The sequence below is a fragment of the Bos indicus x Bos taurus genome, chromosome X (genome assembly GCF_003369695.1).
Source record: "Bos indicus x Bos taurus breed Angus x Brahman F1 hybrid chromosome X, Bos_hybrid_MaternalHap_v2.0, whole genome shotgun sequence".
Classification (NCBI taxonomy): Eukaryota; Metazoa; Chordata; class Mammalia; order Artiodactyla; family Bovidae; genus Bos; species Bos indicus x Bos taurus.
This window is the reverse complement of record NC_040105.1, coordinates 16,651,476-16,665,914: the sequence shown is the minus strand read 5'-3', so window position 1 is coordinate 16,665,914 and position 14,439 is coordinate 16,651,476. Positions and strand designations below refer to the sequence as shown.

Here is a 14,439-nt window from a genome sequence, read left to right as displayed (position 1 = left end):
TATCTTATCAATTTTATTTCTAGGCACAGAGTTTATTAGGACTAGATTCTTAAAAAAATAGCTTTCTTGAGATATAATTTCCTTACCATACAATTTATCTAGCATGTATAGTTTAATGGGTTTTTTTTTTAGCATACTCAGAGTTGTACATCATCACCACAGTCAATTTTAGAACATTTTCATCACCCCCCAAAAGGAAAAAAACCTGTTAGCAGTCACTCACTCACTCCCTATTTCCTCCCACTCACTCCTACCTGCAGCCCTAGACAACTACTCATCTACTTTCTATCTCTCTAGATTTTCTATTCTGGACATTCTGTACAATTGAAATCGTACAGTATGTTGACTTTTGTAACTGGCTTCTTTTACTTAGCATAATATTTTCAAGATTCATCCATGCTGTAGCCTGTATTAGTACTTCATTCCTTTTTATTCCTGGATATTTCAGGAATATTGTTTCAGGAATAATATTGTTTGGACCATGTTTTGTTTATCCATTCATCAGTTGATGGACATTTGGGTTGTTTCCTCTCTGGGGCTATTATGAATAATGCTGTTATGAACATTTGTGTATACTTGTTTTGTGAAGGTCTGGCTTTTTAGTGACTCAGCTGTCCTTTTACATACTGGTGATATCATAGCTCCATAGGACCCCCCGATGGCCTCTTGTTCAGCGCCTCCTTTTTAAGGCAGGCAGTTTCCCCAGGCACACACAGCTGGAGTGGTGGAGTGGGGCTCCTTGTTCTCATGTTCAGTGCTTTACCAACTGGAGTGGAAACACCACAGGAGAGGAAGAATTAATTCCATACTACACAGGTTTGTAAAAGCCTTGTAGGCTTTTCTGTTTGCTGTTTCTTCTGTTTGTCACTTACAACAGTATGGTCTCATCTGAAAGCAAAACAACAAGTACTACAAGTTAAAAGTTGCCTTAGAGATATTTTTTAGTCTAATATTCTCATTATGCAGAAAACCAAAACCTAGAAAAGTGATGTCACTGCCCACCCAAGATCACACTGTGGTAGCAGGGCAAGGATTGGAACTCTGGGCTCTTCACTTCTCGTCCCAGTCCTCATTGTGCCCCGCTTAGGGTGAGCGTTCCTGGCCCAGGTGCTGGGTGAAAGGTGGTGCTCTCATTTCGTGTCTCCTCTCTGATAGAATCCCATCACGGGGCTGATGTCAGCCAGTCATGAGCAGAAGGACGCCTGGGTACGGGATAACATCTACAGCATCCTGGCCGTGTGGGGCCTGGGCATGGCCTACCGCAAGAACGCCGACCGCGACGAGGACAAGGCCAAGGCCTACGAGCTGGAGCAGGTAAGGCTGACTGGCAGCTCTGGCCTGGCACTCAGCACCTTTTCCTTGGACTGAAAAGCCTACAAGGAAGTAACTGTGTGCAAAACAGCCTGGTGCAGGTGCCGCCTCCATTTCTGTTGTAGGCTATTTGGGGGAGGCACTCTGGTCTCTTAACCTCTCATGTCTCTCCTTTTGAGATTTTTTTTTTTCCCTCCATAAAAAAACAACAATCACACTGAGTAGATATCCAAATTTCTAACTAGCTACATTTCTCTCTCACATGCTCTGTCAGTTTTATACATACTCACCTATGAGATGTCATTATAAACTAACCTGAATGTTTTTAAAGCAGCACACTAGAACTCCACATTTCAAAATGCATGCTCTGTGGAGTCCTCATGTTGAAAGGATATTTATTCAAACAGTGTTGCCACTACTTAAAACAGTTTTGCAAAATGCCTTTCTAGTTTGAATCATTCCAAAGCAGTCTTATTAATTTGCAATACCCTTTAATTTTGAACCACACTGATATTGTCCAGTTTTCATACCCATGTTATCATATGGCACAATGAAATCCTTTATTGTTTTCCAAAATCAGAAACCAACATACCTACCAAAGCAAAGACTTGCCGTCAGTAAGTATGTAAGAAGATAATCTACCCCTGAGCATGGAGGTATTTTCAGAGTGTTCCCAGTAACAGCCTTGAAGTAAGGAGTGAAGGAAAGTTATGTGGCTCAAAATAGCCTGGAGTTAAAACTCCCCTCCCCGTCCTCCCCACCATTCTATGCAAAATAAAGAACACTCTCACCGGAAGAAAACAAATGGACATTAAGGTTGATTACACCCAGCTCCCAGCTGGTCCAGCCTCTGGCGATCTCCAGAATTCCTTGCCCCAGCCATTTAAGAGATAATTACTCCGAACAACCTTGGAGAAGAACAGGCCCCCTTAAGACAGCAGATTTCCACATATATGCCTATATGTACTTATTCTCTTCTTGGGTTAGGGCAGCAGGTCACTAATCTGACTGCTGCCCCTTCTCGCCTCATTAAAAGGTGATCTATTCCTTAAAGTGCCGGTCTCGTTCTTTTTCCGAACCTTGCCTTCTCTAACTCCCTTACCCTACAAGGCGCATTGGTGTGTAGAAGTATCATTCTCATGGCATGAGAGCCTTTGGGATTTGTCTTTGATTTGCACACTGCTTATTGGCCCACACAGCCAGTGGGTCATCAGATCCAGGTAGAATTCTTGTGGCCCAATCATAAACAAAGTGGGCCTGAGTGTCAGGCAGCCTTGTCAGCAGTAGGGAAGCTAAAAGAGGAAGCCTGTCTGTGCGAGCAGGGAAAGGACCATTTGAATTTGACTAGACGTGCTAAGTATGAGGTGATGAAATCACCTAGTCTTGGAGCTAAGGGGTAGTATTTAAAATGCATACAGCAAGCATTGAATGCTCCTCCAAGAACTTGGATGGCAGTTACATAAGTGAATCATTCGTTTAACAGTGTAATAATTTGATATTCATGTTCTCCAAATTTTCTACACACACACACACACACCACCGCCGCCGCCGCCGCCGCCGCCCCCACCGCCCCCACCGCCCCCACCGCCCCCACCACCCCCACTACCTCTCTACTGTAAGCAATTTCTGATCTGGGTTAGAGTTGACTAGATTTGCCGCTCTATGACTGACAATAGAGAGGCACAAACAGACCACATTATTTGATTTGTTGAGTGTGGTTAATAACTGCAGCAGACATCTCCCTTGATTATGGAAAATAACACTGGATCTTCCAATGATCCTCGACATGGACACTAATCCACTTGGGGCTTAGGCAGTACAGCTGCTCATTGTGTGAGACTGTCCCATGCATTGCAGCACACGTAGCATCCTTAGTCCTTACTTACTAAATGCCTATAGCTCCCATCCCCATCAGAGTGACAATAAAAATGCCTCCACCCCCACATTTCTAAATGCTCCCCCACCCCCAGGGGATGCTAATGTCACCCCCAGTTGGGAACCACTGGGCCTCTTCACAATGGAAAATAACCTTATTTGAGGGGAAGTCAATTGGCAAATGTTTATGCTTCACACTGTAGGAAATATTAATTTTGACAGTGTTAATTATACCTTTTAATGAGGTAATATTTTCTGCATCAAGAGAGTTTCTGACATAAAGTGAGATTATACTCTAGAATCCTAGGATTTTAGAGAATGAAGAATCTGAAAGGTGATCCATTTCAGACTTTTCTCCCATAATTATCTTTGGTGGTCTTAGCCTGCAAACCATGTTGATTATGTAAGAGAGGAGATGCTAATAGCCCTGGGAGGGAAGTTCTTTCAGCCAGCCTACTTTGACCTAAAAATACCCCATTCTCTAGCCACTTGAGAAGTCTTTTTCTCGTGGATTTAATAGGACGTATGAGGACCATCTTTCAGCGGGCCTGAACTGTGGAGGAAGAGAGTGGCAATATAATGTATCGACAAGGAGCTCAAACTCCGGAGTCAGAGGGCCTGGGCTGTGTCCTGCTCCACCCCTCACCAGCTGAGAGACTTGAGCAGTGTTGATTCATCAGCCTCATGTTCCTCATTGTAAAGTGGGGAAATAATAACACCCACCTCAAAAGGGCGTTGCAAGAATTAGTGGGAATCTAAGTAAAGTGTTTTGTACAATACCGGAACAGAATGTATAATTATCATGTTATTATTGTTTATAATAATAATTATTGTTATACGATATTTCTCCTTCTCTGTATGACTTACTTCACTCAGTATGACACTCTCTAGGTCCATAATTGGTTCTAACATGTATTACTAAGAAACTTTGGCAACTACTTGCATTTTGTAAGAACTTTACTCAATAGTCCAGTAATGGTGTCACAAATGGCTGTTTTGGCAAAGCATCGTTACTTTGGGGCAGGCAGGGTGGACTTAATTCATCCTTAGTATAACAAAAATGAATTACTAAGAATTGAGACATAAAGCTCCAAGGTACTAGGCTTATAAAAATTGTCTTGAATAAAATAGCAGGAGTCACTGGATTTCAGCACCAGAAGATACCATCTGGTCCAACATCTTTATTTGAGATAAGTCATTGCATCAAGATTTTCTTTCTTTGTGATGGAATGGAGAAGTAGAAATAATCTAAACAATCCAAGTGCTTGTATATGCCTTCTTGGGGAAGGTTCCAGGTAGCACTGGCTTACCTGTCATGTGGGGAGGAGGTTGTTTTCATGGAGCAGGGAAGCTGGCCTTGTTACTGATCCCATTTTATTTCCACAGAATGTGGTGAAACTGATGCGAGGTCTTCTCCAGTGCATGATGAGACAGGTAGGCAGAAAACGACAGATGTATTTTTGGGTCATCTGAGTGGGCGCTTTATCATTTTCCTGGTGACAACTATCAGCCTTAGAGTGTTTTGAACTTCTCAAGATGAGAAATTGAAAAATTTAGCCTACTTTCTCCATTTAAAATTATCTTCAGTAATTTTAATATACCATAGAACCAGACTCAGAGAATACTTTCTCAAAGTCTTTTCAGGGCTTCCCTCATAGCTCAGTTGGTAAAGAATCCACCTGCAATGCAGGAGACCCCAGTTTGATTCTTGAGTTGTGGAGATCCACTGGAGAAGGGATAGGCTACCCACTCCAGTATTCTTGGACTTCCCTTGTGGCTCAGCTGGTAAAGAATCCACCTGCAATGCAGGAGACCTGGGTTCGATCCCTGGGTTGGGAAGATCCCCTAGAGAAGGGAAAGGCTACCCACTCCAGTATTCTGGCCTGGAGAATTTCATGGACTATAGTCAATGAGGTTGCAAAGAGTTGGACACAACTGAGCAACTTTCACTCACTTCTGTAAAAGAAGAACATGCTCTTTTTCTAAACAAGGAAGAAAACATTTTTTTGAAAAGTCATTCCTAGAAAGCCGTGTGCTGTTGTTTATTCTGTTAAGTTTATAAAAGAGTTTCTTTGAATTGAGGACTTCCCTTGAGGCTCAGCTGGTAAAGAATCCGCCTGCAATGTGGGAGACCTGGAATCGATCCCTGGGTTGGGAAGATCCCCTGGACAAGGGAAAGGCTACCCACTCCAGTGTTCTGGCCTGGAGAATTCCATGGTCTATATAGTCCATGGGGTCACAAAGAGTTGGACACAACTGAGCTGCTTTCACTTTGAGTCGAAATGCTCGAGTTTTTAAAACTTGACAGTAATATTTACTGGTATTCTCAGTGAGAGGTAGAACAGTGTCTTGAGCATGTACTGTGTACAGAACATCGTACTAGGATCTGTACAGATTCCAAGATGAATATGGTACAGTCCCCACCTTTGATTGGCACATTCCCATTAGTTTTGAAAAGCATCGTTGTTCTTTTCTTTTCAACATAAGGAAATAGGATTGGAAATTTAAAGAAGAAATTTACAGAGGAAGAAAAGGGCCTCTTCCTCCCCTCTTCCCTCATTCCTTCCCTCCCTCTCGTTGAGTTCCTACTATGTGTCACAGCTCATGCTAGGAATAGCAGACAAGGAAACCCTTTGGCTTGACCTTTCAAGCTTGCAGAGCTTGTTAAAATCCCAGTAGACTAAGACATTTCTGGTGATGGGCAGGAAGAGACACACACCCCCACCCACTCTGTGTGATGCTCACTAGTGAGCATCCGTCCCCTACCTTCCATCCCTCTGTCTCCCAGAGGTAACAGATAAAAGGTCTAAATCCAAGATAATGACCCTGCTAGCCATGAACCCCTTAGGGTTCCATGCAGCCAGCTTGCTATCTTCCTCAGGTGGATAAAGTGGAGAGGTTCAAGCACACTCAGAGTACCGAGGACAGCCTGCACGCCAAGTATAACACTGCCACCTGCAGCACTGTGGTGGGCGACGACGAGTGGGGCCACCTCCAGGTGGATGCCACCTCCCTCTTCCTCCTGTTTCTGGCCCAGATGACAGCCTCCGGTGAGCCAGGCCTGATGGAGCCCATTGAACTGGGAGTGACCATCCAGAAGGGGGCGGGGAGGGGCAGGCATTGACCAGTATTCAAAATAAGCTGCTTTTTTGCATTACATTATGTGCCCTGATTCTGTGGCTCTGTTGACAGTCAGCCTCCTGAGCCCTCGTGGGACCAGGGCTGTTGCGCCTGCTCTGTGCACCAAGTGGCCTTGAGTTAGGCCACTTAGCTGCTGTGTTGCAGAGCTGTTCCCTTCAGTCCCGTAAATTCATGCTCCTGGGTTAAACGCTTTGCATTTATTTCAGACTGCAAATGTGAAACTCCAAAAATTGGAGAAATCAGGAAATAGTGTTCTGGCTTTGTGAATAAACCTGAAACTTGAAAAGGACATTTTGGTTATGAAAGTTAAGATGAGCTCACTGTAGATGGTTTGGAAAATATAATGAAAAAATCTCACTGATAATTTTCATTTGAATGTGTCTCCTCCAGGTTTTTTTTCCACTGTATTTTAAAAAACATATTTCAGGTCATATGGTATGCATATAGTGTTTTTATTACATAGCATTTTAACTTAAGCATTTCCCCCATAATATTAAAGGTGTTCATAAACAATTTTAGTGACTTTACCAATGGATATTCCATAATTAAACTATTCCTTTATTCTTCTGTTTGTTTGTTTACCTATCATAACTGTATTGCAATACAAACTTTGACCCTCATATTTATTTGCTTCCTTCTCTTAGTTTGATATCATTCAAAGGCTATTTATACTCATTGCCAAATTGTTTGCAGAACAGTTTACCAGTTTGGAGAAGGAAATGGCAACCCACTCCAGTATTCTTGCCTGGAAAATCCATGGACAGAGGAGCCTGGTAGGCTAAATAGCCCATGGGGTTGCAAAGAGTCGGACATGACTGAACGACTTCACTTGCATTTTCTTTTTTACTTTACCAGTTAACCACGCCCCCCCAGTGATGTAAGAGTACATATCTTACCCACACCAGTTTCAAGAATTCATACTTTACATGTATTTGTCATAACCAGCTGTACATTCAAGCCTGCTCTCCTGGTTATTGCCTGCTTCGGTACATGGGTGCTCCTCCTGGGCAGGTGCTGGGAGCTGGCCTTTCCATGAGTTGAAGAGCCATTGCCTGTGGTTAGGGGCTCTCCTTTCCCAACCTGGCCACTGGGGGAAAATACCCACCCTGTGCTTTACTCAAGGATAAGACAGTGGTTATGCTGGGCTAAAATGCGGGCTCTGTGGAATCTTCTCTGCACAAATCCCACACGTATATGAAGGGCCCACATCTCTTTCAATCATTTCTCCTCCTAGGCACACAGACAAAAGTGGAACCATTCTTATCTTCCATTGTTCCTTGGCTCCCTCCTTCATTCCCTCCCTTCTGTCCTCACTCTTTCCTTCCCTCATTCCTTATTTTCCTCCCTACTTTCTGTCTTGCCTCTCTCCTTCCTTTCTACTTTCCTTCCTTCATCCTGTCCTCCCCTCCTTTTCCCTCCTTCCTTCCATCCCTCCTTCTTTCTTCCCTCCCTCCCTCCCTCCTTCCTTCCCTCCCTCCCTCATTCCCTCTTTCCATCCTTCCTTCCCTCCTTCCCTCTTTCCGTTCATCCTCCCTCCTTCCATCCATCCTTTCTTCACTTGCTCCTCCACTTCTTCCCTCCCTCCTTCCCTCCCTGCTTCCTTCCTCCCATCCCTCCCACGTCCCTTCCATTCATCCCTCCTCCTTTCCTGCTCTTGTTTCTTTCTTCACTCCCTTCTTCCCCCTTCCATCCTTCCTTCCTTCCCTTCTTCCTACCCTCCTCCTATCCTTCCTTTCCTCCCTCCTTCCTTCTCTCTTCCCTTTCTTCTTTTCCTTCCCTCCCTGCCTCCTTCATTCCCATCCTCCCTCCTTCCTTTCTAGCCTCCTCCCTTCTTTCCATCCTTCCCTCCTTCCTTCCTTTTATTTCTCACTCTTTCCTTCTCTCCTTGCTTCTTTCCCTTTCCCACCTTCCGTTCTTTCTTCCTTCCTGCCCTCCCTCCTTCCTTCTTCCCTTCCTTCCCTCCCTCCGTCCCTACTTCCTTCCCTCTGTCCCTCTTTTCTTTATATCCTCTTTTCCTCCTTCTCTCCATGCTTTCCTCTTTCCTTCCTTCCTTCCTGTCTACCCTCCCTCCTTCCTTCCCTCCCTCCTTCCTTCATCCTTCTATCCCTCCCTCCTCCCCTCCTTCCTTCTATCCCTCCCTCCTTTCTCTTTCCCTCTCTCACCCTGTTCTCTCTCCCTCCTTCTTCTCTACCCTCCTTCCTTCCATCTTTCCATCCGTTCCACTTTCTACCCTCCTTCCCTCCCTCCTTCCTTCCCTCCTTCTCTCCCACCTTCCCTCCTTTCTTCCATCCATCCCTCCCTTTTTCCTTCTCTCATTTCTTCCTTCCCTCCCTCCTTCCCACCATCCATCTTCCTTCTTTACCTTATTCCTACCCACCTACCATCTTTCCTTCCCTCTCTCCTCCTCTCCCTCCTTCCTTCCATTCCTACCTCCTTCATTCACTCCCTCCCTTCTTCCTTTCTACCTTCCTTCCTTCCACTGTCCTGTCCTTCCCTCTTTCTCTCTCTCCCTCCCTCCTTCCTTCCTTCCCTCCTTTCTCCCTGACTGCTTCCTTCTGTCCTTGCCCTGCCTCCTTCCTTCCCATCCTCCTCCTGTCCACCCTTCCTTTCTTTCCTTTCTTCCCTACTACCTTCCTTCCCTCTCTCCTTCCCGCCCTCCCCGCCTCCTTCTTTCCCTCCCCTCCTCCCCCTTCCGTACCTACCTCCTTTTGTCTTTCCTTCCTTTGTTCCCTTCTCACCTCCTTCCCTCCCTCACTCCTTCATTCCATCCCTCCCTCTTCCCCGCCCTTCCTCTCTTCTTCCCTTCTCTCTCCTTCCTTTCATTGCTCCTTCTTTCCCTCTCTCCTTCCTTATTTCCCCTTCCCTCCTCGCCTGCTGCCCTCCCTCTCTCAGCCTGTCTTCGTCCCTCCCTCCTTCCCTCCCTCCTGCCTGCCCTCCCTCCCTGTCTTCTTCCTTTCTAGCCCCCTTCCTCCCTTCCATCTTGCCCTCCTCCTCTCACCTCCCCTCCTTCCTTTCTGCCCTCCTCCTCCTCCCTGTCCTCCTCTCCTCCCTCTTTTTCTCCCCTCCTCCCTTCCTCCCCTCTTTCCATCCTTCCCTCTGTCCTTTCTTCCCTACTTCCTCCCTTTGTTCTTTCTGTCCTTCCCTCCCAGCTTCTTTCCCTCCTCCCTTCCCTCCTCCCTTTCTTCCCTCCCTCTTTCCTTCCTGCCCTCACCTTCCTTCCTTCCTTTCCTTTTGCTCTCCTCCTCTCCCTTCTTTGTTCACTACTTTCCTCCCTCCCTCCCACTCTCCTTATTTCCCCCTCTCCCTCCTTTCTTCCTATCCTTCCCTCCTTCCAGCCCCTTCTCCTTCCTTTCTACCCTCCTTCCCTCCATTGTCCCTTCCTGCCTCATCCTTCCTTCCCTCCCTTCCTCCTTCCTCCTCTCCTTCTTTCCCTCCTTCCCTCCCTTCTCTCCTTCCTTCCTAGTCTCCTTATTCTGTTCTTCCCTCCCTCCTTCCTTCCCTCCCTCCCTTGTATCTTTTTTCCCTTCTGTCCTCCTTCCTTCCTGCCTTTTCTCCTTCTATCTTTCCTTCTTTCCCTCCTTTCTTATCACCTTCCTTCCTTCCCTCCCTCGCTCCCTCCTTTCCTTCCTTCCCTCCCTCCTTCCTTTTGCCTTTTCTCCTTCCCTCCCTTATTCACTACCTCCCTCCTCCTTTCCCGTCCTACCTGTTTCCCTCCTTCCTTTCTTCCTTCCCTCCTCCATCTTTCCCTCTCTATCCTTTTCTCCCTCCTTCCTCCCCTCTTTCCTTCCTGAATTAGACATTAACTCTTATGACTGACTTCATACTTAATTTTTGATGCCCTAGTAAGAAAAATGCAAATGAGGGTATATAATTTATTTTCTAGTATAAGATTTGTCATTCGTAATTGGCAACTCTCTCTTTACAACATAACTCCGTAAACTTACTGTTTGTTTTTGTTTTGTAGGCTTACGTATTATTTTCACTCTTGACGAGGTGGCCTTCATACAGAATCTTGTTTTTTACATAGAAGCTGCATATAAAGTTGCTGTAAGTTCAAATCCAGTGTTTATTTTCCAGTGTTACAGCCTCAGGAAGGATAAAAATCACACATCTGTTTGAGGGCCAGGCTGTCTGGGGCTGACCCGAAGGTTAGCAAGATTAGCGGTACAAGATGATGTCACCTCTGCACACAAACTGCACGTTTGTGTCCAGGAACTCAGTTGGGGAGCTTTTGTTGTTGAAATGTGCCATATGCTCTGTTTGAATTCATTAGGTTCATTTTAAATAAGACCCTCAAATACCCTGTGGCACGTGTACTGGGAGCCTGAATCAGGGTGAAGGGCAACACCAGCGCCCCAGGCAGTGCACAGGGAGAGAGGCAGGACCCAGACAGGTGCCCGGGCTAGGTGATGGGTGGAAATACGTACACACTCAGTTCCTCCAGGCTGCTGTCTGCTACCGAGAGCTGAGCCTCACACACTTGTAGAGAACAGCTAAACTGCAAAGCTGGCCAGAAGAGCAGTAATGAAAGGCTAGAGTTTGCATTTTGTTTTTAATAAAGAGCTACCAACATCAAAGGAAGGATCAGCAAACTTTTTCTAGAAAGGGCCAAAGTACATCTTCTCAGCTCTTCCAGTCTCTGTGGTCTCTCTTGCTGCTATTGAACTCTGCCATTGTACTGATACCACATAACCAGCTGTAGACAACCTGTGACCTCGTGAGTGCAGCTGTGTCCCAAATAGACCTTATTTCTGGATCACAGGTGTAGCAGACCTGATTCGGTGCCAGGGTAAGCACTTGCTGACCCCAGGTCTGAAGCAGTAATCATCCACCAGGAGCAGTCTTTGGCTCTCCCAGGGAAACCAGGCAATGTCTGGAGACATTTTCGATGTTGACAACAGGGGAGTGGGTACTATTGGCATCTAGTGGGTGGAGGCCAGAGATGCTGCTGAACACCCTACAGTGCACAGGACAGCCCCCTACAACAGAGAATGAGTAGGCTGCAAATGTCAGTACCATCGAGGTTGGCCAAGCCTGGTCTGAAGAAACAGGAAGGCTTTGTAGAAAGGGTGGAGCTTGAGTGGGACGTTGGTAGATGAGTAGGGCTCAGATAAGCAGGAGGAGGGAAAGGGGTTCGAGAGTATCAGGAATGGCTGTGAGTGTGGGGGAAGGGGAGGGGTGGTTGGGGAAAGAGGGGGTGGAGTAAAGGAGTATTCTTAGGGTGACAGCTGAGTGCTCCAGAATAGCAGGAATTAAAGTCAGCTTGTGGACAGGCAGGAAGTGTGGGGCTGGATCATAAAGGTAAGGCCATCAGAGAGATTTGAACATGATCCACTTGGGGATAAACAGGTCATCAGGTTAGAGTCTCGTGCTGGGGAGCAAGCTGATCAAAGCAGTTTCTAAGGATGAGTCAGGCAGTTGGCTCCAGGGTTGGAATGAGGACGGGTTGGAGTGGAAAGGCCCCGCTGTGCAGAGGACTGAAGGAATGGGTCCTGGAATCAGCCACAAGGCCTGCACGGCAGGCAAGAGTCTAAAGTCACTCTAGTATGTCTGAGTCTAAAATGTCTTATTCTGAAAATGTTCATCTTTCTCTAATAATAATAAGTGCCAGAATGTTGGCATTGGTCCTGTTCTTCTTGGGTTGTAATCCTTCAATAGTGTATATAGCATTATTTCAAAATGGTATCCAGTGCCTGGGTTTCTTCAGTGAAAATATGAGCTATAAAAGTTAAGTATGTATGTATCAAGTCCTCTATGTGGACGGGCTATGCTAAGCCAGTTCATATTAATTCATTTCAAAATACCAGGCAAGTTTAGTGTTCTGAGCCTCAGTTTTGACTTTGCACCCATTACTGCTGAGCATTTTTTCTCAAAAGGTAATTTATTAAATTATTTTAAATGGTTTGGTTGATTTCACCCAGTTATAACCCATTTCTTCTTTATTCCATCTTACAATTTAATACAAGTTTAGACATATTAGGTGAATAAAGGTCAGCCTTTTAAGATAAAATATTTTGTTCTCTATAAATCATGAGTTTCTTACAAATGAATAACTTTTAGAAATAAGAAAACTGAGTGTCTTTGCATGCATTTTTGTTCTACTCGAGTATTTATTTCCAGAACTCTAACCAGAGGTCAAATGAACTGAAATCAAGAAAGAATACAACTTGAGTGTGTAAAGGCATGAATTTGGTAGCCTTTGAGAAGAGATAGTCACATTTCATGATGCCTACAATGACATAAAGGAGTTATTTTTCCATAGTACTTGTCATCTATTAATACCTCTTTTCTCCTTTTTCTCCAACAGGATTATGGAATGTGGGAACGTGGAGATAAGACTAATCAGGGTATTCCAGAATTGAATGCAAGCTCTGTAGGAATGGCCAAGGTGACAGTCTGGTCTTGTTTGTTCTTCCTCCTTGCCTCTTTAACGGCTTTGGTTTGGTTCTTATCCTTAGGGGTTTGGATTTGATCTGGTTAGCTTATTTTTCAAAAGTCAACAGCAAGTATGAAATTCAAGTGGTACATGTACCCCAACCAACTGAAATTATAGGTAAAGAATGGAGGTTTCCTACACCTAAATCTGCATGTGCCTGAAAATCAGTGCATTCCCTCCTTATTATCCAGTATCATCACCCATGCATCTAAGCTCTTGCTATTATCTAAAAAACTGGATATATGATGTCCAGTCTTGTTTCCTGGGTCATAAAGAGGGCTGAAGAATACGAGCATTTTGTAGGACAGGGCTCACACATTTAAAAGTCTACAGGGTCAGGTCAGGCACATAATATAAACAAGTGAAGCCAGCCAGATAGAAAAATAATGGGGCAGGAGTGGCATGTGTTGAGGACACTGCGGACTTTGTAAAGGTGTTCTAATTTAAGATCATTTTAAAAACTTCCTCAGGCCAAACCGAACATGACCATGGAGCCGTTTCAGCCAGCTGGCCACCAGTTGACATCTCTTGCCTTAGATATTTAGCATGCCTCCTCCATTCCCTCTTCCTCAAGGCTGAAGCATAATTTTACAGAGTAAAGACTCCAGAACTATAATTTTTAAAGCAACAATAAATATTCTCTGTTAAGGTCAACCGATGGAAAACATACTTAATACTAAAAAAGTTTACTTTCTTAAGTGCCAAACATGCTACTGTTAGAAGTTAACCACTGAAATAGATGAAAGAAAAACCAGTCGTGAATTTAGCCCCCCACCGCTTACACACACGATGCTGTGTTGTTAATATTTTGCTTTTTGGTAGAATACTAATTTCATTTTGGGAAATGGTTTTCTGTTTTCTCTATCTTGTTCCTGCAACGAGGCAAAACACAGGAAAGCTCTGAAAATAAGGATAGAACACAAGTATAGGATACTTTAGCTGGATTTTAAAGACAAATTGTATCACCTATGGGAAAACATATATGCTCGATTGCTTAATGAAAAAGAAGTACGAGATATGGGACTGTATGTGTACTACTCATACTCAGTAATTCATACTTGTGCTTGTAGGCAGCCCTTGAAGCAATTGATGAACTGGACCTTTTTGGAGCCCATGGAGGTCGCAAGTCTGTGATCCACGTCCTGCCGGATGAGGTGGAACACTGCCAGGTGATGGTTCTCACATCCAGAGAGTCGAGATGGAGACTCATGGCACAGAGCACTTGGACTCCAGTTCAGACTCCCCAGCTTCCTAGCTTGGTGGCTCTTAGCTTCTTTGAGCTTCAGTTCCTTCGTCCATAAAATGGGCATACTAGGACCTACCCCCACTGCTGCACAAGGTGGTCATGAGAATCAGAATTAATCAACTTAATTTGTCAAAGTACTTTGTGAGCCAGAAAGGACCACGCAAACATAAGATACAGCAATGGTGTTTCTATGGAGTCAGCAATCAACACAACTGTGTTCTGTTGGAGGCAAATCAATTTTACGGTTTTTTTTTTTTTTTTTTGAGCATGTACAAGGTTTTCTCTTAGGTTTATTTCATGAGGTCCCCAAATTTGATGATTGACAAGCAGTAGTTCACTTGGTGGAGAAGGCAATGGCACCCCACTCCAGCATTCTTGCCTGGAAAATCCCATGGACGGAGGAGCCTGGTAGGCTGCAGTCCATGGGGTT

General features: G+C 44.8%; 1 protein-coding gene across 5 annotated transcripts in view; it reads left to right on the top strand.

Annotated features, from left to right (window-relative positions):
• Positions 1-14,439, top strand: part of PHKA2 (phosphorylase kinase regulatory subunit alpha 2) — a 91,760-nt gene that overhangs the window by 27,447 nt on the left and 49,874 nt on the right. For 4 of the 5 annotated variants that reach the window (XM_027533920.1, XM_027533918.1, XM_027533917.1 and 1 more), the window contains exons 3-8: positions 1,156-1,314; positions 4,573-4,620; positions 6,068-6,236; positions 10,292-10,374; positions 12,635-12,715; positions 13,834-13,932. In XM_027533920.1, the coding sequence (XP_027389721.1) occupies positions 1,156-1,314; positions 4,573-4,620; positions 6,068-6,236; positions 10,292-10,374; positions 12,635-12,715; positions 13,834-13,932 (639 nt within the window). Of the gene's footprint in view, positions 1-723; positions 817-1,155; positions 1,315-4,572; positions 4,621-6,067; positions 6,237-10,291; positions 10,375-12,634; positions 12,716-13,833; positions 13,933-14,439 lie in introns of those variants that run through there. The other variant, XM_027533919.1, reaches the window with a different exon arrangement.